General features: G+C 40.4%; 2 protein-coding genes across 3 annotated transcripts; one reads left to right on the top strand and one right to left on the bottom strand.

Annotated features, from left to right (window-relative positions):
* Positions 1–957: 957 nt before the first annotated feature.
* LOC143112068 (uncharacterized) lies at positions 958–10,714 on the top strand. Of its 2 annotated transcripts, XM_076274318.1 has the most exons (6): positions 958–1,219; positions 1,432–1,620; positions 1,700–1,798; positions 2,962–3,032; positions 9,023–9,153; positions 9,917–10,714. In XM_076274318.1, the coding sequence occupies exons 1-6, from the start codon at positions 1,075–1,077 to the stop codon at positions 10,149–10,151; spliced, it is 870 nt and encodes a 289-aa protein (XP_076130433.1). In that variant the 5' UTR covers positions 958–1,074; the 3' UTR covers positions 10,152–10,714. The 2 variants fall into 2 exon arrangements, with proteins under 2 accessions (XP_076130433.1, XP_076130434.1); XM_076274319.1 differs by lacking the exon at positions 1,432–1,620.
* Positions 10,715–13,885: 3,171 nt separating this feature from the next.
* Positions 13,886–25,132, bottom strand: nono (non-POU domain containing, octamer-binding). Its single transcript, XM_076273930.1, has 10 exons — positions 25,022–25,132; positions 24,230–24,368; positions 23,908–24,101; positions 23,461–23,762; positions 23,017–23,112; positions 22,617–22,813; positions 21,988–22,181; positions 17,273–17,306; positions 16,899–16,963; positions 13,886–14,332 (listed from the first exon to the last, which is right to left on the bottom strand). Exons 2-10 carry the CDS (start codon positions 24,366–24,368, stop codon positions 14,207–14,209), a joined length of 1,347 nt encoding a protein of 448 aa, XP_076130045.1. The 5' UTR covers positions 25,022–25,132; the 3' UTR covers positions 13,886–14,206.
* Between the last annotated feature and the right edge of the window lie 1,139 nt (positions 25,133–26,271).

Genomic DNA, 26,271 nt, shown 5'->3' with positions numbered 1-26,271 from the left:
ACAATTTTACATTAGAGTTTACTTCATAATGGGCTATTGAATAGTCTTAGAGTATTATTTGTGTACATGTTCACTTGGTTATTGATTACATCCATCCACACACTTAAGGCTATAAATCTACTTTGTGACACTGACAATATGTTTGTTAGTTTTCAGTCAAATGTCACGGGTCTCATTGATTTATTTTTTATCCTCTGTAGACTACTCAGGCCTACTTTATCTAAGGTTGTGCATATTGTGTTTGTTTTGACTATTGTTGACTTGCTTCATGTTTTAGAAGGCAAATATGCATGATTCATGAAGTGGTCCTATTGAAACCTGGTTGAAGATTTATGTCAGAAACTTTGATGAGGTTTAACACCATATTCACAGACTTCTCAACTTCTATCCACACACAACCCATTGCCTGCATGATAAAAGTGACTGAAAACAGCAGAAGGCTTAACACATAAAAGCCTGCTTCACTTCGAAGCCTGCATGAAACTACTTGAATCTTGAAGAGTTTATTTGCAAACATTATAATGTATTTGCATAAATGGCTAACAGCAATCAAGTCTATGTTGGGTTGTTTTGATTAGATGTATTTTACAGTTTGATAATTGTCACTATGTACAATAAAAAACATGATTTTTGAACATTCATAAAAATGCAATGTTTTTGCAAATGAGCAATTCATTTAATTGTTTTAGGCCTAAGTAGATCTATGAAAACTGCAGCTTTCCAACCGCAGCCTACATGTCATCTTTTTTTGTTCAAATTAAATTTAAAAAAATAAATAAAAAAAGGAAATATCAGTGAGATTTAGCACTATATCAGAAAACAATTCACTGGGAATTTGCGGACTTGAATTGAGTTGATGTAATCTGCATATTTTGAGAATTCATGGTACTTTGTGCTGCGCGGAAACTGCGTCACGGTTTAATATCCACCGAACATGCGCAATAGCGAAAGCGGCAATGTTTTGTAACACTGAATGAAATGCATGTGAATTTTCAGAGACAAAGTAGTAGCCTAGAGGGTATTTGCACCCAGAAGCGAAGCTACGATTTAGACTTTTAGCCTATACATCTAAAAATGGATACAACTCTGATCAAGTCTAAGGTAAAGCGAAAATCATCAGGGAACGAGGAAGAAACTGCCAGCAAGAAGAAGACTAGAAAAAGCCTTTCAAGTTGTGAGGTTACGAGGGGAAAGAGTTCGAAAACACATGGAAATGCATGTAAGTAGCCTATTCAATAATAACGACTGTCTTTTTGGAGTCATTTAAAACCCCCAGGGCTTTATTGTGTAAAATCAACTGGCATCTTTCACTTTTCGTGTCTATCCTCCCTAGGTCTGTGAGCTCCTTTACCGAATTCTTGTCATGCCCAATGTAAGTTGAGTTGTATGCATTAAGTTTACATAATAACTGTAGGCCTCACATTTCCCCAGCATCGAATGAGAAGAAAGCACACGTTGAAAAAGTGAAAAAAGATGTAACGGATAAAATTCTAAAGAAACCAAAAGCCTCTCAAGGCTCCACTCTTAAATCTAAAGAATCGGGCAAGGAGAAGATGAAGGATGACTCCAGGAACACATCTGCAGTGAAGAAAAATGAGAAAGGACAGTTGGTGTTCAAAGGTAGCTTTCTGGGAAATAGGCCTACCTTGATTATATTGTGACAAACTGAATGGTGATGAATGATGTTTCTCGTCCTTAGACTTCCCAGAGTTCAGGCCCAACATGACTCCTAAGGAAGTGTTGCAAGCAGGCAGCTTTGGGGGTACCTATTTCAGACCCATCTACTCAAGCGTCACAAGTAAGACTGACCATCACACATACCCAGCTGGATTCTGTTGTTGTTTCTATTTGTTTCTGTTTCTGTCAATAGTTTTCTGTCACAGACAATAGAACATTGGCAGTGATTATGGAGCAAACATTGCACTGAAATGCATATCCACACTTTTTGCACAACACATGGCTAACTGAAAACATGAATGACGTGTAAACATGTTCTTGACTTTTTTTGTCCATTAAAAAGGTCATCAAATAGTCTATATAAGTTGTTCAAATCTTCTACAAATAGCCCCCTCCAACACACACACACACACACAATACTGTAATAACTTGGTCAATGTTTTGGTAGCATGCCACCAGTAGTTGGGGGCAAAGTATGTAGACATCCATTGTGTGTAGCTTTTCTCATGATGGTCAGGAAGAGAACCCATATATCTCAAATTTAGCTATTAAAGGCCAACAGGGAACTTGTTACCTTTTCTTTACTTCTGCCTTTTCCTCCTTTTCTTCTTCTTATTATTCAACTTCGGTCCTCTGCCATTGGATTCTATGGCAGGCTTTAGTAACGTCTGATATCCTTCAGAATTATGCCAATTAAGGACAGGCAGTTCAAATATTACAAATGTACAAATATTTGTCTTCTGTCATCTGACTATGACTGTTTTGTTGCATGAATGCTTCATAATTGTATTGGCCTGTAATCATTTGAAACGTTTTTCAACTATGTAGGTACAGTTTGTGCAGTGTGCTCCAGCTTTGTCTAGATACCACAAAAACCTATAAGGCCAAGTCTTGAAATGAGTCATTTTTAGAGCATGGGTTAATCAACGCTCAATTAATTGTGATATAAGGAGAAGCTATTCAGTGTAACAGGGAGTTGGTGATGTCAAAAGCTGAGCCATGCAAACTAACTTGGACCGACATTTTATGAATAGAGAGATGTACAGTACGTCCTCAAAATTCACAGATCTAGCTTGCCACTACTTATTGTGTTCCAGATGTCCCTCAGTTCCAGCTAAACCTGGTGTATTCTGCACCATACCATACCTTATACCACCAGCAGCTCTGAAAGTGATTGCAGCATAAATATTGCATGGGCTGTATTTAGTGGCATTGCATATTTGTACACATTTAAAACAACAGTTGAGGTAATATGACGAGTTTTATTTCGGTGGTGGTTTGCAGAACAAAACTACAAAGATGTCTGTAAGGAACTTCCCGAGGACTGGCTAGAAGGTTTAAACATTTCTACACAGGTAAGCCAGTGATGTTCACTTCCCAGTTTTAAGGGGCAAAAGCAAGGCAAAGACATGGGCACAAGCGCACACTGTCAGCAATATCATTAATGGCTAAAATCCAATTTCCGAGACTAAAATATTGACAATAGTTTTTTTTACAGTAGGTTGGAATAACAAACTGTAGCATGGTATCCTGTAGCCCAAGCAATGATAATGGATAACTGCTACAATTCTAAGATCACCACGTTGTGTGATTTTACACCCCTGCAAACTAACTGTGTTGATGTAATATCCAGTGTGTTTTATAAATTCACTTCTATTTGCAAGTTGATGAATCTATTCGTTGTGTTCTCAGGACCACCTTCAGTAATTCTGAGACGCTTTTCTCAGAGTCAGACACTGAACTGGACATTAAGTAAGGCATAACGGCCACCGAGGTGTCCTGAATACGGAATTAATTCCGTAGGCTATATCAGGACACCTCGAAGGCCGTTATCCTGTTTATCACCCGGTTGCCACTATAGGCAATAGCCATGCCTTTGTAGCACGCAAAGGAAACAAGCGGTTCCGTTTAAAAAGAAGCCGACTAGTACAACTTTCTTTGGCCCTATAACAGCGATGGCATGGACAGTTAGCTTGTTTACAGTTGATTCCATTGTTGCGAAGCCTGCTTCCAGGCTCAACCGTCATCCTACTATGGTTGTTATAGTTACCATTCATATGCATTGATATGGAACAGTGATTAAACTTTTTTTTACCAGATCTACTTCATAGGTGTCCCGTTATTCAAAATTAATAGCCACCCCACCAACCAATCAGAAAGAGTATTTCTTCTCCCCGGGTGATAATGAATAAAGACCATGCAGCCTACAGGCGTTACACCAGACATTTTCACAGCCTTCTTGTATATTCAGTGTTGCTTTATATATTCAGTGATTCAGTGTTGCTCTGGAGATATTGCTTTGGGCTGAACATAAACATGCTCCGTGCTTTTGAATATAATGAAAAGAGCCAGGAAATAAAGAAATGTGGAAATATGAAGTAAAAGTCGTCTGAAATGGATGAAAGTAGTCCTTTGACAAAAAGTCATTTTGAAACTAAAAGAAAATATTTGTTTAATTATTGAACTATATTAAAGGTTGTATCAGCGATAGCGGGGATACGTCACTTCTGTTGATGTTCAAACAAAACAGAGAGCTAGCTCGCTACTCCCTTCCCCTCCCTCCCGTGCAATTAAAACTCTTCGCGCATCTCGTCGGTTATTGGTTGAAACACTTTATTTTGCCTTTGAGTGGGTTGCCAACCCTTGTTGGTAGCAATTGTTTTTGTTTATTCCACTGCTTGGTTGAATTTCCCATTGTCCTACGTAATTTAGAACAACCATTAACCGTATGTTATTTGCACACCTATGAAGTAGATCCATTTTTTTGGCCGTATCACACTTGTATATTAATTTGCCGAACTCGTTGTGAAGTTTAAATGAACTATCAGGTTGCATCCAAGCTGTAAAATGCAGACGTTCAGAACATGGCAACATTGTAGCATATGACGGAGGTGGCTTTTAGCTAGATGGATGACAGTAGGCTAAGTAAAATAACGATGTTTCAAAGCTAAAGTTCATCAGAATCTTGGGATATAGACAAGTGCTATTTCAAGAAAAAGTCCTTGTATATGGGTCTAGAGGCATTTCTTCGTAAAAGTTGGGAACAGGACTTTTTATCATAATTAACATGTGCTGAATCCAACTAGCCCTGTTCCCAAGCAGAATTTTGAGTTTTTGACCATCTAATTAGCATAAACAAAATGGCTGCCAAAATGGCGATTTTGGGCACTTTCTTCGGATGGGCATCATTATACCATGTACATAAATTAATATTGTTCACATCTGTGCATCTCAGAAATCTCCCGTGGGCAATAAATAAAAAGTAAAGGCTATGAAAAATATTCAAAAGAATTCAATTCAAAAGAAATTTGTATTATGCTAATTAACCTTATTATCACCTTATTATACTCTTTGGCAAAGAGTGTGGCCTGACTTCATTGGTAAACATCTTCTTCGTGGTGGGTGGACACATGTTTGGAGTTTAAAATCATTGGAGTTCCTTTGAACTAATCACGAACAACCGTTAACTAACAAGATAGCATCATATCCTTGATTCCAAATGAGAAAGATGGCCAGCAGTCACATGTTTCATTTGATTAGATTATCTTAGATTCAACTTCATTGTCATTGTGCAGAGCACTGAAAATATATAAGTGTATGTGCAGTATGAACAGTATAAATATCAGTAGAATATCGCTATGTTTAAGTGTAATAAAGTGTGTACATTTATAAATATAAATAGAATACTATGTGTGGGATAGGGGCAAAATGTTCGCCTCCTTGTTGTCCCTGTAAAGGTTGCCATCGACATGAACACCTCAACAGGCACAGGCAAGGAGGCACCAGGGGGGGGCGTTGATGGAGGGGTGTGAGGAACCAGTGATGCGTTGAGCAGTTTTCACCATCCTCTGCCGTGCTTTCCAGTCGGAGGCAGAGCAGTTGCCACCATACTGTGACACAGTTGGTGAGGATGCTCTCAATGGTGCAGCGATAGAGGTTTAGAAGTTCACCAGGATCTGAGGAGAGAGGTTGTGTTCTTTAGTCTCTTCAGGAAGAACAGATGCTGGTGAGCCTTCTTGATCAAGGTAGAGGTGTTGAGGGTCCAAGAGAGGTCCACAGAGATGTGGACACCCAGAAACATGAACTGGTGACATGCTTTGTGTGCTAACTTTTGACTTCCTGAAGTCCACAATGAGGTCTTTGGTCCTCTTGGTGTTGAGAGCCAGGTTGTTGTCGGTGCTCCGCAAGGTTAGGTGCTGGACCTCCTCCCTGCAGGCTGCCTCATTATTGTTGCACCTTGACAATGGTGTTCGAGCCGTGTACAGGTATGCAGTTGTAGGTGAAGAGGGAGTAAAGGAGGGCTCAGCACACACCGGTGTTCAGGGTGAGGGTTGAGTGGGTGAGGTTATCTAATCTAACAGACTGCAGTCTGTTGGTTAGGAAGTCCAGAATCTAGTTTCAGAGGGAGGTATTGATGTCCAGTTCACTGAGTTTGGTGATCAGTTTGGAGGGGATAATGGTGTTGAATGCTGAACTGAAGTCAATGAACAGCATTCTCACATAGGTGTTGCTATTGTCAAGGAGGGACAGGGCAGAGTGAATTGCCGTAAAGATGGCATACTCTGTGCTCCTGTTCTGGCAAATTCTCTTGAAGCACTCTATACTGCAAACAAAATCTACCTCTGGGTACAAATAAAGTAACTTGAACTTGCACTAGTTATAAAGTTATTCATCTAGCTATTAATTCACAGGACATTCAATCATTTTACTAACACAAAGGTTATGAAGAAATATGGGTAACACTTTATGGTAAAGGTACATGAATTATCATGAATTCATGCATGAATTAATTCATGATTTATGCATTACTTCCTTTATCCTTTATATCCTATTAATCATCAGGAATTTACATGAATTCATATACTCTCATGCATGATGACCTCACGTATGAACAACACATCAACTAAAGCATTAGGTGTGATGGGTATACTGTATCATTGTGATTTATGATTTCTTAAGCATGATCATCATGATTACATGAATTTTAGGATAATTGCTCATGCATTCATCATGTCTGTGGCCCCTCAACTAAAGTAGTGAATAATAGCATGTGTTTAGAGAACTCCAAAGTTATGTTCAAATCAGAATTTGAGCAGTGATGACCACATTTTTGACAGAAAAATAAAGTCATGATCATGGTTAATACATCATAATTCATAATGATGTGCCCATCGTACCTAATACTTTAGTAATGTGTTCATGTATGAGGTCACAAATGACAAACTATGAACTCAGTAAATTCCTGATGATTAATTAGATATTAATGAATGAAGTAATACATAAATCATAAATGAATTCATGTACCCTTACCGTAAAGTGTTACCGAAATGGGTAAAGGACTGTGTAACTTACTCCGAGACTACATACATTACCAACCTAATTCGCTTCAATTATGTAAAATGTAATGTAAATCAGGTTTTATGGCCAAGTATACTTGGGTATACAAGGAATTTGGTCTCTGCATGTATCCCATCCGTGAATTAGTGAACACACAGGTCACACATTGAAGCACTCATTAACCTGGAGCAGTGAGCTGCCTTGCTACAGTGATGCCTGGGGAGCAATGAGGGGTTAGGTGCCTTGCTCAAGGGCACTTCAGCCGTGGATGTGGGCATGGGAGACTAGTGCTCAACCTTTCCACCACCCACATATTTCCTACTGGTCGGGGATCGAACCGGCAACCCTTTGGTTTCAAGCCCGAAGACCTAACCAGTAGGCCACAATTAAACTTTACATTTCATCACTACACATCTTTCTTGACCCTCAAAAAACATAAGTCTCTTTCGTCAAATACCGTGTGCCTGCTCAGTTATAACATTTTAACAATTACATTTTTCAAAGGTTTTTTCAGGTAATTAACATAGGCATAATACTAGATTTTTTTTCTTTTTTTCACAGCCTGTATCCTTGATCTATTGGCCAAGGGAGATTTCTGTGAGCAATATGAATTCATTTACATGGTATAATGACATCCGCCCAATGAAAGTGCCCAAAATCGCCATTTTGGCAACCATTTTGTTTATGCAAATTAGATGGTCATAAACTCAAAATTCAGCTTGGGAACAGGTCTAGTTGGATTCAGCACACCTTAATTATGTTAAAAAGTCCTGTTCCCAACTTTTACTAAAAAATGCCTCTAGGAAGCACATATCTCAAAAATATCACCTGTCTAATACGCCCGCTTGACAACGGGAGAGATAGAACTAACGACTGGCCTTTGGCCGTAGCAACCATCCATTTAGAACTAGTAACGGCAGTTTGTCCTGCAAGTTGAGAAATTAGTTGATATGTGTCGAAAGAAATTAGTTCTACAAACAAGACAGTTTTAGCGATTAAAACGTTTAAATTGTAACAGGAAATGAACACAAAGCAAGTGGCAACAGTGGAATAAGCGGGATGGACTCCACAGTGGTCTGTTCACAGAAATTAATGCACTTACGAGGTTTAAACCGCCGCTTCGCATCGGGGCCGTTTTACAACCTCGACCGTGCAACCTCCGCTGCGTGTCGGGGTCCAGTTCGCCCTGTCGGGACTTATTTTCCCAATAATGACCAGCGTTCTATACATTATCCCTTACATATAACTAGACCCACTGTCATTATTTAAACGTTTGTGATCATTAATTTCAATCATTTTGGATAAATGATGATTTTTAGATGATGTTGCAATCATTAGATAAGTTACAGTTTCCCATTGACTATAAGGCTATATATAAAATGACGGAATATTAGGGCCACAGAGAAAACCCACTCGCCATGGTGAATCAGTGGATCTGTGATCGGTGGCGGGGTCTATCTGAGGGAGCTGTAAGCGCGCACTTATCCAGGATCGGTTTTACCTGGCTTGATGAATCCGTATCTGCTCATCCTGGCTTGGTCTTTGTGCAACCAATTAAGCCTGGACGCTCTTGTTTTGGATTCATTGAGCTCAGCTCAGTCACTTATCCTGGATGTCTTGATCCTACTTTTGTGCAACGGGCCTCTGCTTATGGGGCAGACAGCTAGTGGATCATTAGGAAAGATTAGATGAATGTAATCATTTATGTTTGGGTCTTTTTTGAGCCTGAAATCGCTGATACAACCTTTAACTCATGTATTGTCTCATTTATTTATTTATTTCAGAATCCGTTTCATATTTGTTTATTTTATTATTGACTTGGGCATTCCATAGCCTTTTGCCTCTGCCACCTCAAACAAACTTTTTGGTTGCTTCAGGGAAAAGGGAGGATGTAGGGGTACACAAATATGCTTTGGGGTGGACAGCATGACCCCATTTAGCTCACTAGCCAAGACTTAAACAGACTAATACACACATTTCTCATTCAGTTTGATTATTTTCAATGCAGGTGGCCTCACCAACCTACAGGAGCAGTGTGAACACGTATGAGGTGAAGTGTGGAGGCAGTTTAGAGATGTGGGAGAGCAGTGGCTGGATTGTGTCTCAGGACCCTTATGGCTGGTTTCAGTGGTACTGCAGGTAAGTGCTGACCACAGGTAAACCCCCATCACCACCGCTGAATCAGGAATATGAAGGGGTTCAGTTTCATCATGTGTATGTGTATGTTGTAAGGGGCAGCCGTGGCCTACTGGTTAGCACTTTGGACCTGTAACCGGAGGGTTGCCGGTTCGAACCCTGACCAGTAGGCACGGCTGAAGTGCCCTTGAGCAAGGCGCCTAACCCCTCACTGCTTCCCGAGCGCCGCTGTTGATGCAGGCAGCTCACTGAGCCGGGATTAGTGTGTGCTTCACCTCACTGTGTGTACACTGTGTGCTGTGTGTGTTTCACTAATTCACGGATTGGGATAAATGCAGAGACCAAATGTCCCTCACAAGAGTATATATACTTACTTATATATATAATGGCCTTGTAGGTAACCTGATGTTGCGACATTTCATCTTGGCTCAGTCTTTGTTGGAATTATATTCGAGAGGAGTTTGGTCCACCAGATTCTTGGCAGGCCAACAAGTGAACTGTGGTATGGTTCATCAACGTGTAGTGTCCTTAACCCAAAGGTTCCCTATGGAGGATATCCAGACCACTATGAATGCAGTGAATGCCAGATGTGGGGAGTGGATAGTGTTATAGATATGTGAAATGTATCATATTACTGTAGAGACATTTTAAGTTTCCCCTGTAGACATCTAGAACTACGATGCAGTCTAAAAGACATTGTTTGTCTGTGAATAGAAAACCGCTCTAGCTGTCTGCATTTTGTCAGTGCACGTCTTGTCTTTTAAAGGTTTTATCAGGGTCGCCGCACAAAAGATGATGAACGCCAGATCAGCCGATGGGCAAAGTGCGCCGGGGTGAAAGGACGCTGGAGGAACAACCTCATCACTAAAATTGTACGGTCGGGCTGTGGTTACGACAACCACACTGTTTCCCCTGTGGTGAGACAGACTTTGCAGCACTGGGGCTACCGACTCTGTCAGGAAGACTATAAAGAGGGTGCCAAGAGAGTCAAACCCAAGTGACCCACTGCTGAAACTTAGGGTGTAGGGTTGAATGCATTAACGCTGGTGGGAGTTTTGTGTTTGTATGAATATCAAGCAATGGTAACACTTTACGGTAAGGGTACATGAATTATCATGAATTCATGCATGAATTAATTCATGATTTATGCATTACTTCATTCCTTTATATGTTATGAATCATCAGGAATTGACATGAGTTCATAGTCTCTAATTCATGACCTCATGCATGAACAACACATCAACTAAAGCATTACTTATGATGGGTACATCATTATGATTTATGATTTCTTTAACATGATCATCATGATTACATGAATTTAAGGTTAATTGCTCATGAGTTCATCATGTCTGTGGCCCCTCAACTAAAGTGGTGAATAATGACATGTGTTCAGATAACTGCAAAGTTGTGTTCAAATCAGAATTTGAGCAGTGATGACTACATTTTTGGCAGAAAAATAAATAATCATGATCATACTTATTAAATCATAATTCATAATGATGTGCCCACCATAACTAATGCTTGAGGTGATGTGCTGTTCATGTATGAGGTCACGTATGACAGACTATGAACTCATGTAAATTCCTGATGATTCATGAGATATTAAGGAATGAAGTAATACATAAATCATGAATTAATTCATGCATAAATTCATGATAATTCATGTACCCTTACCGTAAAGTGTTACCAATATCTTTTATTATTTTATTGAAAGTCACCGCACATGTATGTATATTATGCAGTTGCTGATGAGTGAGGGTCATCTTGATTTTAAGGATACGCTCCATTCTCTGCCTTTATTCTATTAAAGTTGTGTGTTTTATAATATTGATTTGGCTCATGTTAATCCTTCCAACTGTTTTGATGTATATTTCTCCATGGTGAATAATCAACAGGCAATGATGCACACAATATAATCAGTCGACAAAAGTGTTAAAGTGTTCTTATTTTTTTGCATGTTTGTTACACCTAAATGTTTCAAATCATCAAACAATTGTAAATATAAGACAAAGATAACACAAGTAAACACAAAATGCAGTTATTAAATGAAGATTTCTATTATTAAGGGGAAAAAATTCCAAACCTACATGGCCCTGTGTGAAAAATGTGGCTGAATTACAACAATTTAAAGATGAGTGGGTCAAAATTCCTCCACAGCGCTGTAAAAGACTCATTGCAAGTCTTCACAAACGCTTGATTGCAGTTGTTGCTGCTAAGGGTGGCCCAACCAGTTATTAGGTTTAGGGGGCAATCACTTTCTCACAGGGCCATGTAGGTTAGGATTTTGTTTCCCCTTAATAACAACCTTCATTTAAAAACTGCATTTTGTGTTTACTTGAGTTATCTTTGACTATTTTAAATTTGTTTGATCTGAAACATTTAAGTGTGACACATGCAAAAAAAAAAAGAAATCAGGAAGAGGGCAAACACTTTTTCACACCACTGTATTATAACCATTATAGAGTTTTAAATCTCTGGCAATTTTTCAAATAGATCTCTTGTTTCTCAAAGTCACCCATTACTGGCGGTACAAAAAACCCCAATTGGGTCAGCCCTGGGCCAGTCTTGATGTCTCAGAAATATTCAATCAATGCCAGTGTGCTATCCAGTAGCCAGTAACAAAAATGCTGAAAAACACCCAAGGTACACTGAATACCAAAAAGTAGCAAAGCTCTCTAAACATGGATAATTCATTAAATAAAGTAATATCTGTCACGTTGGTGTATATCCAGTAGACTGTTGCATAAGTCCATCACACTAAAATACGAAATGCCGTTCTTCATGGGTATGTTGAGGTGCGACATGACAATAAACAATCAAGATTGTTTGGTTTGGCACAAATAAACTGTTTGTTATGAGAACTACAACATGTATATTTCACATAATACTAATCTTCATGTATTACAACCCCCAACCTCCCAAGAATAAAGTTGCCTAAATATTTTTCCAAAAATCCGATGACCCGTTGATATACACTACCTGAACAAAAAGGTTATGCGCACCAGTATTAGCTTTGATTGCTGCTCCCATTTGCCATGGCATTGTTTTAGCCGGCAACATGATAACATTTATTTCCATCCAGAGTTCCATTTTTTGCTGAGATCTTGTATAGACGTCAGGAAAGTCAAACCACATTGTAAAATGTCGATCCATTCTCGCATTCCTAAGACTTTCAATAAGTTTACGGTCAGGACTCTGTTGACCTGACTCCCAGAACCTGTCTTCCATAATCAATCCCGGCATTGTGGTCCTGGAATATGACTCTGCCATCAGGGAAGGACAAATCCATTGATGGGATTACCTGGTTATTCTGTATTCAGGTACTGTAGTCATCTGGCTTCATTTGATAGCCACATAACATTGTTGAGCCTCCACCTGACTGAGACAACCCTATAAAACGGCCTCCGGAGCCTCCACCTCAAACAACCCTAGAACACTGCCTCCAGAGCCTTGTGTTGTGGACATGATGGGGGCACTGCTTCTTACACTTGAACTCGTACCCATTGCTCTGGAATAGGGTAGATCTGGAGTCTTCAGATCAGTCAAATATTTATGATACATCCATGACAATGCCAGGATTCATCTGCCTCAAACTGTGTCAAACATGGTTCAGGGAGGTGAATGCATGCCATAATTATAGCAAAAGGCAGTCCAATCAAATATTAAGAGTGTGACCTTTTTTGACCAGACAAAGTATCAGTTGTGACATTGGAGATACTACCATTAAGATTTACAATGTTCAAAAACTATGACTCATCTGAGGCTGTTCGACACTATTATTTTCAGCGGAGATTAAATGTGGCAAGGGGTCCGTCAAAGAGACTGCGCTCCTTGATATTGCCCAATTGTATTCATTTCAATAAACTCCCTGACAACATTCACAAAAACTGTAGACCTTTCACCTTATCCAATCACACATTTGGCATTTGGAAAAATATTTTGCTCATGACATTTTTTTTTTACATTTGCTTTATCGTGGAAAAAGTATCTTTCAACACTAATTATAGTGAGAAGTAATTATGTGTCACATATCTGATGACTATATAAGGTTGAGGAGGATAACTGGGCCAAAAACATTCCATTATATTTTTGTCCCACGTCTCAGGAATGTAATGAATTTAAGAATGCATCTCTGAGGTATTAAAGAACATGCAGAATTGTGTCGTTTCTGGATAGCTGACCATTGCCTTATTTTTGACTTTATGGAAGCCAGCGATGTATTGTTGGGCAAGTGGTCACGGCTCCTACAGACAGCTGCGTGCGTTGCGTTGCTGGAGACGCATCCCATTCACTTTACATGGGCTCAGGTCATCCGTTGCCGAACTGAATTGTGGTTCCGTCGCGTCGCGTTTCTCTCGTCGCTCGCGTTGAGAAGTTCAGCTGTTGCTGCACCGACAGAAGGCATCGGCCAATCAAGCCAATCTACGGACGGCACCAACGAATCACATTACGGTTTTACTTCAAGTCATTTGCATAGCTACCGTCGGGAACACCCACTGGCATGCGTTGACGGAACGCAACTGTGTGTAGGAGCCGTCAGGCAGGCAAGCTAAACTCCCCTATCTGACCAGTTGCCCAACAATGCATCACTAGCTTTCAGGTAGTCCATAGTGTAGAGCAAACACACTCCAATTCATCGAGTGTATTAAGCATGAATGTGCATCTGGTTATTCATTATCAGCAATATATATCACAATTTAAAAACATGGCAGAAACATTTCAAGAGAAGACACACTTTTTCCCAAAACATGTTGGATTTAATAAAGGTTGTTAAAAGCATAATCCAGACTGTACCTACTACTATATAAAAGTATGTTGATCTTCAAAATACAAAGCGGAAAAGCAAATCATGTCTATACAAAGGAAGCATGAAACTCAGAATCTAGAAATGAAAACAACAGCTCCGTACTTCAATTAAAAAAAAAGAAAAGACAAAAAGTATACAGTTTTACAAATACTCTGTCTGTGGTCGAGAACTTGACGTGAAAAAAAATACAGTGTACAAAGGGACTTAAAAATGAGGGTGAGAGATAAAAAAAAAAAGGCAGTAACAGTCTTAGAATCGGCGACGCTTGTTGTGGGCAAAGTCAGCAGGTCCTGGGGGACCCCTTGGGAAGAGGGCTCCTCCAACTGGCATGGGAGGGTTTCCCATCAACCCTGCACCACCACCACCACCACCACCCTGGAAAGACACATCAAGAGATTAAGAGTTAATACGACCCATAAAAAGGGGGATGGAGTGCCTGAATAGGAAAGTAAGAAAGGAGTGCAAAATAGTTGTAGTTCAAATTTAAAAATCGGGGAATCAAATTGTTAAACAGTGTTAATTATGTATTTCTTACAAACAAAAGAAATGCAACTTCATAAGAGTAATACTTAATAAAATCATATTAAGTGCTTTCTCTCAAGGTTCTACTTAAACAGCTCCAATTAACGTAATGCAATCTCAACGGTGTTTGAAATACTCCACAACAAAGGAAGCTTCACAGAGAACATTGTTGCCTTGTTTGCTTTTTAAGTAATTTTTCCACTTTAATTACCCCTGTAACTTTCAACATAAACACTGTGCTGAATCTGATTAACACCAAGCTGACAGGTGAGCGGCTTGAATTGGCATTTTTAAAAGTCACAAAGCCTCTGGTTTCAGGCATTTTGATACTATTTTTTGCCAGTTTAATGCACAATATATAATGCATCATCTTAATAAACAAAACATAAACCTTTATATATGAAAACATGTTGCTACTGTATAAAACAGATGCTTTTGGGTCCGTGTATCATTTGTTCATTTGATATTCAATTGAGAATCAAAAACAAAAAAAAAACTAAAAATTACTTGTTATTTCATTATTTGTTTATGAATGTGATACAAACAAACAAATAACACGTTGTTTTCCAGGCTTTTGATTTCATGGTCAGATGAGAAGTATAACGCTTAAAAAATGGCTTCAGGGCCGAAACTGATTTTGATATTTATTTGTTCCGATTTCTGTGACCTGGAAGTCTATCCAAGTCTTAGTCTAGACCTGTCAGTGCTCAGTGTAGCCAATTATTGACTTTGTTGCTAGATTTAATTTTGGCCATCCCTAGCGACAGAAAATATTGTCTAACAACTATAGTGAGAAATTGGGCGACTTGCGCAACGATGGCAAACTTGGTTTCGTTGAATCGACAGAAAATCATCTCCCTTCTCATGCCTGTTTCGTTTATGAACTTAGCGTTCGCCCAAAGCGTTGCCCCATGATTATAGAAGTAATGACTGGCCTAGGCTATGTAGTATCAGCCCATGTTAGGGAAGTAGGCCTAGATGTTAGATCGATCATCATTTGTCGCCAACGTCATTGGAAGGCAGCCAGCTGCAGTAGCCTTCTGGTGAGATTACACCAAAGACAGTATATGACAGGGAAACTAGGGACACATACTAGGGGCTACAACTTTTAAATCGAGCTACAAATTCAAATCGAGCCATAGGCGTAGCCATATAGTAGTTTACTTGTCAGTCTTGCCCGTCCAATTACGTTCACCATCTAAAAAAGACGCGCAAGTCAACACTACTCTGAGAGCTCAAGAATCAGTCAAATCGCGAACAGGCGGCAGCTCCGTTTAATTGTCAGGTGTGAAATGCGTTCATATTCCACTTTTTATGTCATAGACGTTGCATGCCTATGCAAGGAAAGGCTTTGCAGTAGGATTGTCCAAGCTGTTGCTTCAGTTTGTGTTTTAAGTTATGCGACGCATCGTTGGGTTTGTGCAGTTTTGCGCAAGTTTAAAATGTTTAGCCGACTGCGTAATTTGCCATTTTTGTTCAATAAGTTCTACTTTTCATGTCATGAATGTAACATGCCTATGATAAGGCTTTGCACTTGTACAATATGGTCAATCTATTGTCTCAATTGTGTTTCATGTGACGCTCCGAAGCTAGGCCTACATGCATTGTTTTGCTCCAGTTTAAAATGTTTCTGCCTAATGTCAGCTGTGATCAAATGCGTTCAATAAATTCCACTATGTCATAAATATAACATGCCGATTAATGTTTGTATGGTGTATCTCATCTAGGCTTCTCTTAGGCTATGTTCAATCAAATTGGCTTTGCCCACCCTTTTCTTTCTGTGCCCACCCATTTGAACATTTCTGGCTACTCTAATCGAGCATATAGTAGAAAAAAATAGTAGAATATAGTTCTACTTTTGATCTGATCATGAAATCAAAAGTCTGAAAAACAAAGCATTATTTGTTGGTTTGTATCACATTCATAAACAAATAATGAAAAAACAAGTCCTTTTTTCGTTTTTTCATTTTGGATTCTCAATTGAATATCAAATGAACGAATGATACACGGACCCTTTTGTTTGCTGCTTTTTAAAGCACTGTTTTCATGTCATGAAGTTAACATAGATCTCGGTTTCTCGAGGTCACCAAATACTGTAGATATGAAATAAAACAGATCAGTGCTACCTTAGCTCAAGTTGCTGCAGCCAGGCAGCTACAGTGCTACACTCTGGGGGCATCTTTAAAATCATGTTTCCAGAGTGTATCTGCCTAGCTGCTCTAGCTAGGTAGCACCTTTTTTTTTTTTTTTTTTTTTGACAGTATTCGGTGACCTCGAGAAACAGATATCTATGTGAAAAATGGCCGGAATTCTCCTTTAACACTAATATAATGCAGTGCCATAAAATTGTAAATATATGCAACAGAAACTCATAGCAGTCCAACAGGTTGCTAAGCTTAGTGCTTAGCGTCTGTCTCACCTCATTGTTTCCTGTTCCTGGCTGGGCAGCATTGCCTGCCAGTGGGTTCCTGTTCATCCCAGCACCTTTACGCAGACAAACAAACATACCAATCAGTATGATGCATCATTTAATTTGGAAAAATTTATTTAAACCTGATTAAATCTGGTGCCATTAAAGGTACAACCTATGGTGCTACTCAATACACTTAGTCAAATACTGTTCCTTGTGGTCCTATAGCCTTGTGTTATGAGTGTGTGTGCCAAAAAAAAGGAGTAAAGAAAGGGTGCAATTCTAGTGGCTGTTGAGCAAGATACAATTAACTTTTTGCCACAATCGCAGATGGTGCCTTCAAGTCTCAGTGCTGAATGTAAAGTTAAAAAAGTTCATCTCACCTTGCATGTGAATCCTCATTTCCTGTTCCCTTTGCTGGACAAAAGAAAGGGTATAATTTCAGTGATTACTCAAACATAACGTACATATTTCAAAAGATCCAAGTTAGCTTCATTTTCCCAATTTTCCTTCGTTTGTTTTTTGCCTAAGCTGTCCGGTGCCCTGGCAATAAATCTATGAAATATCTTATATGTTACAGTCTTAACAGTCAGCAATTACATACTGGCTGATCCACAGAATTCAGGGACCAAGCGACTTCAGAAGAACAGTGGGGGCATTGATGCTGAGTTCGGTTCAATATTACATTTTTCCTCAGCTGTCAAACTAATTACAGGCTTTAAATACATTTCTGCTTCAACTATAATCAAATATGATATGAGTCTATGGAGTGCTCAAAGTACAGAATTCTTTGCATGGAACAACTTTGCTTCTCTCCTCTCTACTCCTACTCTGGGCCCATTTCACCAGCACACACAGGACCTTACACATGTGATGTTCTGTCCCCAATCTGCACCAAACACTATCTGACAAGCAGATGGTCACCATATGGTGTTATCAACTCAACACTCCCACCTCCTGTGTAAAAAGAGTATTACAGCGTGATCTGTGGATAGTAACATTAAAGAGCAACGTGCAGGTTGGTAACCCCTATAAAGCATAGTGTAGATAAATGATGAAGGAACTAGATTCTTAGAAAGAACTATTAAAGCTACCCCAGAAATAACATATTGTGAGAAAATTACTTCTGCATATATAAACCACTAACCAGAAGTAAGGTAACAGAGGGTAAACAGGTCAAGTTCAATGAATGGTGTGATGGATCCTGACACAGATCTCAAAGGAGATTGAGGGGCCGATGAAAGTTTTTTGGTGAGTGACTCAGTGATAAAGGTCGCTAACACTGTGTCTGTGTCTATTGACATTATTTGGATATCATTTAACAAATCTGCTTTATAGGGGTGGGAATCTCTTGGCACCTCACAATTCGATTCTATTCCGATTCAGAGGCCAACGATTCGATTCTAAACCGATTATCGATGAATTTTTTTTTTTGAGTTTGCAACTCAGACTTCCTACTTTTGTGATGACCATTAAAGATAATCAACAGATTAATGACCTTCTCTAATATTTTATTTAAAAAAAAGGTTATTTCCTGCCACTATCCTTGGGCCTTGGGCCATACTTGATCAACCATTTGTTTCTTTTTTTAATTATTATTATTTAATCCTTTTTTATTATTTTTAATCATTACTAGCCAAATTGGGGCTCGGATAGGGTGGGGCTTGATTTTCTACCTTACACACAGTGTAGGTTTTGTCCAGCTTACCCTCGACCTCATAGAAGTAGCCGGTGGAGGTCGTTTAGATTTATTGCTCGCCATTGCAGCCATTTTGTCACCACTTAAACTTTGTAAACAACTCGCACATGTGTTTGGTGAGCATGCGTGTATAGCAGAGCCGGCAGGCAGAAAGGTAGCGCTCTGCAGGAGGCTAACAGAATGTTGCAGCAGGCGAACTAATTTCATTGTTAAAATTCCAATTATTAACTTATCTGCATCGAGCATCGAATCGTTCTAGAGAGAATCACGATGCATCTAAGAATCGATTATTTTTCCCACCCTTACTGCTTTAGCAATCATACTTTGGACATTGCTGTTGATCAATGATTGAGAAGATTGTCTTCATTTGAAGTCCTATTGGAATGTTCACAATATTTTGTCACAATTGGGCAGCATGGGAAATAACATCAAACTGTGGTACGGCCCATATTTCTTCTGTCACAACCTTCTGATGGAAAAGTTTAATTAGCGTAGTAGGCTACAGCTTCGGAAAAGGGAATGGGAATGAAGGTAGGCTACATTTTTGGATTGAGGAAGAAACACACACATAAGCTAAGAGACATAAGTGGCAGTAGCAGAGCCTTTAAGGTTGTTTTATGCTTTTGCCTCAAATCAACGCAAAAGCCCCACAGGCTGTAACCCCACAGAGCCCTGTGTATCGCCGTGTACTAGGGGTGTAACGGTTCATGTATTCGTATTGAACCGAAACGGTACGGGCGTCACGGTTCGGTGCATGAATTTACACGGAGAATACACGGTATAAAAATACATAAAACTCGTGTGCGCATTAATTAATGTAATGCGCAATTACTGTTAAGTAGCGAGAGTTACGGGAGTTCTTTAGCGACACCTAACGCTAATCTGTAGCCTCGCCTTAGCTCTGAAGCTCTGATTGGCGCCTATGTTTTTTTTGTCAGGTCGTCGGTCGAGTCCGTCAGTCATTAGCAGCACTAAGGTTAGACCCACAAGAGTTAGAGGATCCGCTGGTCTCTTTAATATCGCAAGTTTGAGAACTTCAGTTACAGTAACGTTAGTACAGGCGAAAGAGTGGTGGATAAGATGAAACTGTGTGTCGCCGTTGTTCAGCAGTTGTTGGGTATGTGAGTGGAAAAAATGCTACACATATTCGAAGCCATCACCCAGATGATGTAGGCTACCAATCACTGAAACGAGGGGAAAAAACTTACCCTGCGCTTCAGCAGCCTTTGGATACACATACAAATAGGGCCAAAACTTATGGCTTAAATTAAATGATTTCGTAATGACAGAAAGCTATGTAAATCGCGTGGTAATTACCTTTAAGTTGGGGTAACTTGTAACTTCTCACATGAGGAGCTGGTAGTGTTCAGTGCATAGACAGTAAAATAAAGTGACAACGCTAACCAGGCTAATAAACAAACCATGCTACGGTGAGTTAACGTCAAAGTGCAGTCACGTGAGTTCTAGTTGTAGCCTAGTCTTTATAAAATGAAAGGAGCAATTTCGTTTTTTTTTTAAAAGGCAAAATAGTGTGATATTTTCACAGTTAGTAGGCTAGATTATTACTTTACACACAATAAAAAAAATATTGAGGCAACTTGTAGACCCTTCCATATACAACTAAACACAGATGTTGAAGGTCTTGCTTAAGTGGATTTTTAAAAATAATTTTTCAATGTAATTTGCACTTTCAGAAATAAGAGATGCTGTAGGCCTATTTTCAGTTTCATAGCTGATTGTCTTATTTTGTTTACAAGTTACAGATGGAGTCTGGGTACTTATTGTACTGTTTAGCCTACATCTTACACACTTCAGGCTGTTGCAGATAACTCAGGGAAGAGACTGTATGACACTAGGTGGTACAGCCTGAGACATGTACAAAAAAAAATGCTTTCTGCATTTTTGTTTTGCTTTTCCCTCCATTGTACCGAACTCGTACCGAACCGTGATGTCCGAACCGAGGTATGAACCGAACCGTGACTTCTGTGTACCGTTACACCCCTACCGTGTACCCCCTCCAAGCCCTCCGCCGTCACCTGACGCACACCTCCAAAAAATTGTAACCTCGCATCGAGGCGACACAGACCGCAAGGACTGTGATTGGTCGAGTCACCCCTGCGTGTTGATAACTGGCTGCTTCAAGCAGCCTACTGTGGGGTGTAGCAACATGCTAGCTCACTGACATAAGCTTTGCAAATAAACTCAGACATATTTTGGTTACAATAACAGGATTGTCTGTTTGTAAAGTGTCTATTTGTCAGCAAGCAGCACTTTGTGGCCAGTTGTGGGAAAGTTTGCTTGCTAACACAACATAAATAGGCTGGTAGACACCTCGCAAATAACCTCAGACTTATCTTCTGGATACAATAACTAGGTCATTGGAATATACTGTCTATTTCTCGATAACTTTTTAAACATCTAAGCAAAAGGTCAAACAAATAAGATTAATATTTCAGCACGGCAGTCTATGGAGTTCACCATTCTGACACAGAAGACGCATAATTTTGAAAGGTTCACGCCGGCGTATATTGAAGAGTCGATGCAGAAGCATAAAACAGCTTTTAGCGTCTCACAGCTTGTCCAGTTTCCACAGAGTAGTACAGAATGTCTGTAGGATGCACCTAATGCAGTGGCAATCCTCAACATATCCTTTATTGTTAACAGCATTGTTACTTCGCCTGTGCAAGCTCATTCACTTGAAAGCTCTCGGTATGGCGAGATCTACATCAGCCCACTTTTAAATTCTCTGTGACATGCCGGCAAAAGCTAGCATATTAGTGTTAATATAAAACATAAATTACACAGCAGCCGATTCTAATAAACTCACAGGCCACACAGCAAGTGAATGTGAAGTTCAACCAAAGCCAAGAGATGTTCCTGCTCATCTGAACAATTCTGCTGCTCTTACATAACTTGCGCCACTATGCTACTTGCTTACTTACGTCAAACAGAACTACCTCAGCCATTTATTGGCCTGACTTTGCACTATTATATTGACTGTGTCTATGCACAATTTCAACCCAATTTTGCTGCTCTTATTTCTTCATTGTATGTGACTTCTCATTTATTTATTGTTTACTTGAATGTTATGTTTGTCTGTGGACTTCATTGGTAAAATATGTCTTGTCTCCACCGTGGGATAGTGAGAAACGTAATTTCGATCTCTTTGTATGTCTGGGCATGTGAAGAAATTGACAATAAAGCAGACTTTGAGGTAATAGAAATTGTGATGAAGCTGCATGTTCATGCACATTGGATTCTTTGCCTGATCTTACTCATTTTCATAAAACAACTTTTGGGATTGTGTGTACATGGTGGGGGTGGGGAGATGGAGGGAGGGGGGGAGAGAGAGAGAGAGAGAGAGAGAGAGAGAGAGAGAGATGCACACAGGACACTCACATTTTCTTGGAAGTTTCCACCCTTGAAGCCAGCTTCCTGTTGCCTCCTCATTATCTCCTCATTATGGAGGCGCATGTCATCCTCCCGCCGGCGCCGCTCCTCCTCCTGACGCAGCTCCTGCTGCTTCCGCTTCTGCACCTCCTGGTTGTGCATCTCCTCCATGCGACGCAGCTCCTCCTGACGACGCATCAGGTCTGATGGATCAAACAATTCAAATATTAATCTTTCAGCTTAGTCTGTTCAAAGAGTAGGAACAATGTTTTAAAATACAGTGTTAGATTAGAGACTAACTTCTCAGTGTTCACTTTTTTTGCAATGTCACACTGTTATACCAAATGTTTGTGTGTGTGTGTTTGGGGGGGGGGGGGAGAGTAGTTTCTACTAGCCAGTCACAATGGCTTAAAGATGCAAGGGAAGTCACACTAACAAATAATGACAAATACTAACACACATGCATATTATAAAAACTAGACCACTCAAAAAACAACAACAAAAACAGCAACATCATTACACTTCATTCAAAACATAACGTGAGACAAATTTGCAGCTATCTGCAAATTGGCAAAACCGAGACAAACAGGAACCCCATCCCTGTCTTTAAAAAAAAAAAGTCAGGCCCGTCGACTCACCCTGCCTCATGAGCATGACCTGGTGCTCGTGCTGTGCCGCCTCCATCTCGGCCTCCAGCTTCTCCTGGGCCTCCTTGATGTTGCGGTCCACCTGCTCAAATTGCTGCTTCTCCATCTCCAGCAGGGCCTTCCAGCGCATGGCGTACTCATACTCAAACGAGCCAGGCTGGGCAAATCGTGGCATCTGCTCTCGCTCTCTGGTGGGGCACGGCCATGATGGAGGGGTCAGAATAGAAAAGAGGACAAAAAGAAAGAGCGAGCGAGAGAGGGCGTGTTATTAATCAACAATTAATATCTGTTCTCAGGAGAATGACTTGACGTACTGTAGTATTACAATAGCACAAATATAATGCCAAATGCCATTACAGAACCAGAACATTAGTGAGTTGGTTCCACATACTTGTGGAACTGTTGATTTTTGGTGACAAGTTTTTCTGGTAGTCCCTCATCATCATCAAACTGTTCCATTGGTTCCACGGTAATTGGACGGGGAAATCTGTTATGGAACAATATGAAGAACACCAGCATTTACCTCTATATGTGCTTTGCTGATCATTTCATTCATTCATTTAGCAGATGCCTTCATCCAAAGCCGCTTACAGTACAGAAACATGTTATTAATAGTATACATATTACTTCCTATGACTGAATCGTATTACCTTGGTTTTGATACCATTTTGCTCTACTAATCTAGTAAGAACATTATAGTGTTCACCAAGACACAACCACATCAAGGTGGATTCAAGAAAGATACACTCGAATGAATCTTTAAATCTTTACTCAGATAAGTCACAGTCTACATCTTTCAGATACAATTCAGACAATCCTGTCTCTGTTTACTTACGCTGTAAGCAGGAAAGCTCCATCTGTGCAGCGGTCCAGTGCTTTACGGGCAGCTGGCTTTGAGGTGAACTCTACAATCCCCTTCCCTGTGGGACGCCCGCGGTCGTCCACAATTACGATGGCACGCTCAATTTGCCCGAAGATGGAGAAGGCTTCTTCCAAGAGCTCGTTGGAGACAAACTGTGGCAGGTTCTTCACGGTCAGTGCTGCGCCGTGCGTGGCAAACCGCACACGGATTTGACGCCCACGGAACTGGGTGTCATCGAGCTCTGCTTTGGCTATGTCTGCCATTGTTTTGGTTTCCTACAAAATGGAGACAAGACATTACTAAATGTGTGTCTTGTCAACTAACTAAACAGTGTACACCCTTGTTCTATGGGAGCATCATTTGGGCCTTTAACTGCAGACAGAAAGTCTGGAAGAGAAAGGGAGACAAAAAAAGACCTACCAGCCTGATGAATCCAAATCCTCTGTCTTTGTTGATAAAGATTTCAGATGGTTTGCCATATTTTGAGAAGAGCTTCTCCACCTCCTGCTCTGTGACGCCATTGGGGAGATTGCCCACAAACAATCTGCTGCGCTGCGTGTATGTCTTCTCTCCGGGCTTGCGGAAGTTCTGAAGGTCGATGGTTATGCCAGCATCTACAAACATGTGCACATGAAGTCTCGACTTTATTACGCCCCACATTACAGCCATCGCTGTAGCTTTCAATCACACGGATATGCAATAAGAATAACTATGAACGTGTTCAAGTGTCCTTGCTTCATACTTGCGCTTGGCTGCTCACTATTGTCCGAGTGCTGTCCATTGCTATCGCCGCCTGGTTTCCTCTGTTGGTCCTGGTGATTGGGCCTTCTTTGTGGAGCATGGTTCTGCTGGTCCGGACGGGGCCCTCTATTGCCTTGCATCTGATAAATACGGTGTAAGTGTTTGAAATGGATTGTTAAAAGAAAATAATACTTGTTTGGTCAAATTTGATCCAGTGACGCAGACACAAACCCCGACTGATTTGGTATCTGTTCAGTTTGACATAGATAACGTTAGCTATCTAACCACTCAAATCACCAGTTCAGGTAAATGTTACAGGATAAATAAACCAACTTTATTACGGAAAGTCCCCTCTCAGACAACAAGTAGTCATTCAACAATGGCAGCTATTGTGATCGAGCTAGCTAACGTTAGCTAACAATTCTACCTTAACGTTAACCATAGATATGGTAACGTTAGCACACAATGAACAAAGTTAACAGCTGGTCTAGGGTGCGAGCGGAATGTATATGATCGGCAAAAAGCTGTACATAACGAGCGTGCAGATGTGCATTAACTGAGGAATACAAACACAATAGATCTACCTTTGCCTTTAGGGTGTTAAAATAACGAAGCCAGCTAATAAAATCTTGATCATAGCATTACCTCGCGCTAACTAACGACAGCTAACGGCTAGCTACGGTTAGATAATAGACATCCAGTTCTCCAAATTAACTACACTACAAAGATCTACGTGCAAACCATCAAGAAATGTTGTTTCAGTACAGTAATCTAAAGTATACCGATAACTTACCGTAAATAGAAAGGAGAGAGTACCGAAATAACACGTCTTGAGGGAGAATTTAGGTTATTGGGTTACAAAGGGTTGGAAAAGTGGGACGTCACAACCTAATCGTGTTTTCCTCGTGAAAGATGATAGGCTTGTGACTTGTGTCCGCCCCCAAATAAAATATCATGATTGGCTGAAACCTTCAGATACAGATTACTATTGGCCTAAGCAATTTTGAACCTTTGCCCAGGATGTGACATAATAAAGTTTGAATGACTTGGCATGAATGAATGCATGCATCTCAGAGCCCGTCTACGGATTAGACATAGGCTACATTCTTCTCTGATGCATCTCAACCTTCTTTAGGCAATATAATCTCAACCCATGTCGGTCTTTAATTCAGTTTTCCTGGCATGGCGCTTTCTGTAGATGGCAGCAGCACCACCATCCCTTGCTCCACTCCAGGTCAAGAGCCTTGGTGTCATACACTCTCATTTAGTCCGCACATTTAACAGTATTTCCATCTCCCTTTTTCCATAAGGAACATTGCACGGCTTCGCCCAGCGCTCACCCAACAGAGTGCAGAAGTCCTTGTCAATGCGTATGTGACATCCCGCCTTTACCGATACTTTAATTCCATCTTGTCTGGAATCCCTAAACTACTCCACCAACTCCAAGAATTCTGCAGCGAGGATTATAACATGCTCCAAATCACATGTGATGAAGACAATGGAGCGGCTGGTCTTAGGTATGCTCAGACCTACGCTATGCACTAGACCCATTACAGTTTGCATACCAGGAGAAAGTGGGCGTGGACGATGCCATCACTTGTCTTCTACACAGGACACATTCTCACCTAGACAAGGGGAAAAGTGCTGTGAGAATCACGTTCTTTGATTTCTCAAGTGCTTTTAACACCACCCAACCCCTCAGACTGGGAGACAAGCTCTTGCAGATGGGTGTGGACGCTCACCTGGTAACCTGGATTACAGATTACCTGACCGAGCGACCACAGTTCGTCAGACTGAAGAACTGTCTCTCTGACACTGTGATCAGCAGCACCGGAGGAGGCTGCGGTCCTTCAATGTGTGCAGCAAGCTCCTCAGGATGTTCTACCAGTCTGTTGTTGCCAGCGTCCTCTTCTATGCAGTGGTATGCTGGGGAGGAAGCACAAAGAAGAAGGATGCGGGGCGAATTGACAGGCTGGGAAAGCTGGCTCTGCAGTGGGAGCTGAACTAGAGTGCATCACTTCAATATCTGACAAAAGGACCCTG

Source organism: Alosa pseudoharengus, unplaced genomic scaffold (assembly GCF_046254945.1).
Source record: "Alosa pseudoharengus isolate Yale_2024_CS ecotype anadromous, Long Island Sound unplaced genomic scaffold, YU_APseudo_1.1 YU_APseudo_1.1_scf_8, whole genome shotgun sequence".
Taxonomy (NCBI): Eukaryota; Metazoa; Chordata; class Actinopteri; order Clupeiformes; family Clupeidae; genus Alosa; species Alosa pseudoharengus.
The sequence above is the reverse complement of the archived record's forward strand: the minus strand, read 5'-3'. Positions and strand labels throughout refer to the sequence as shown.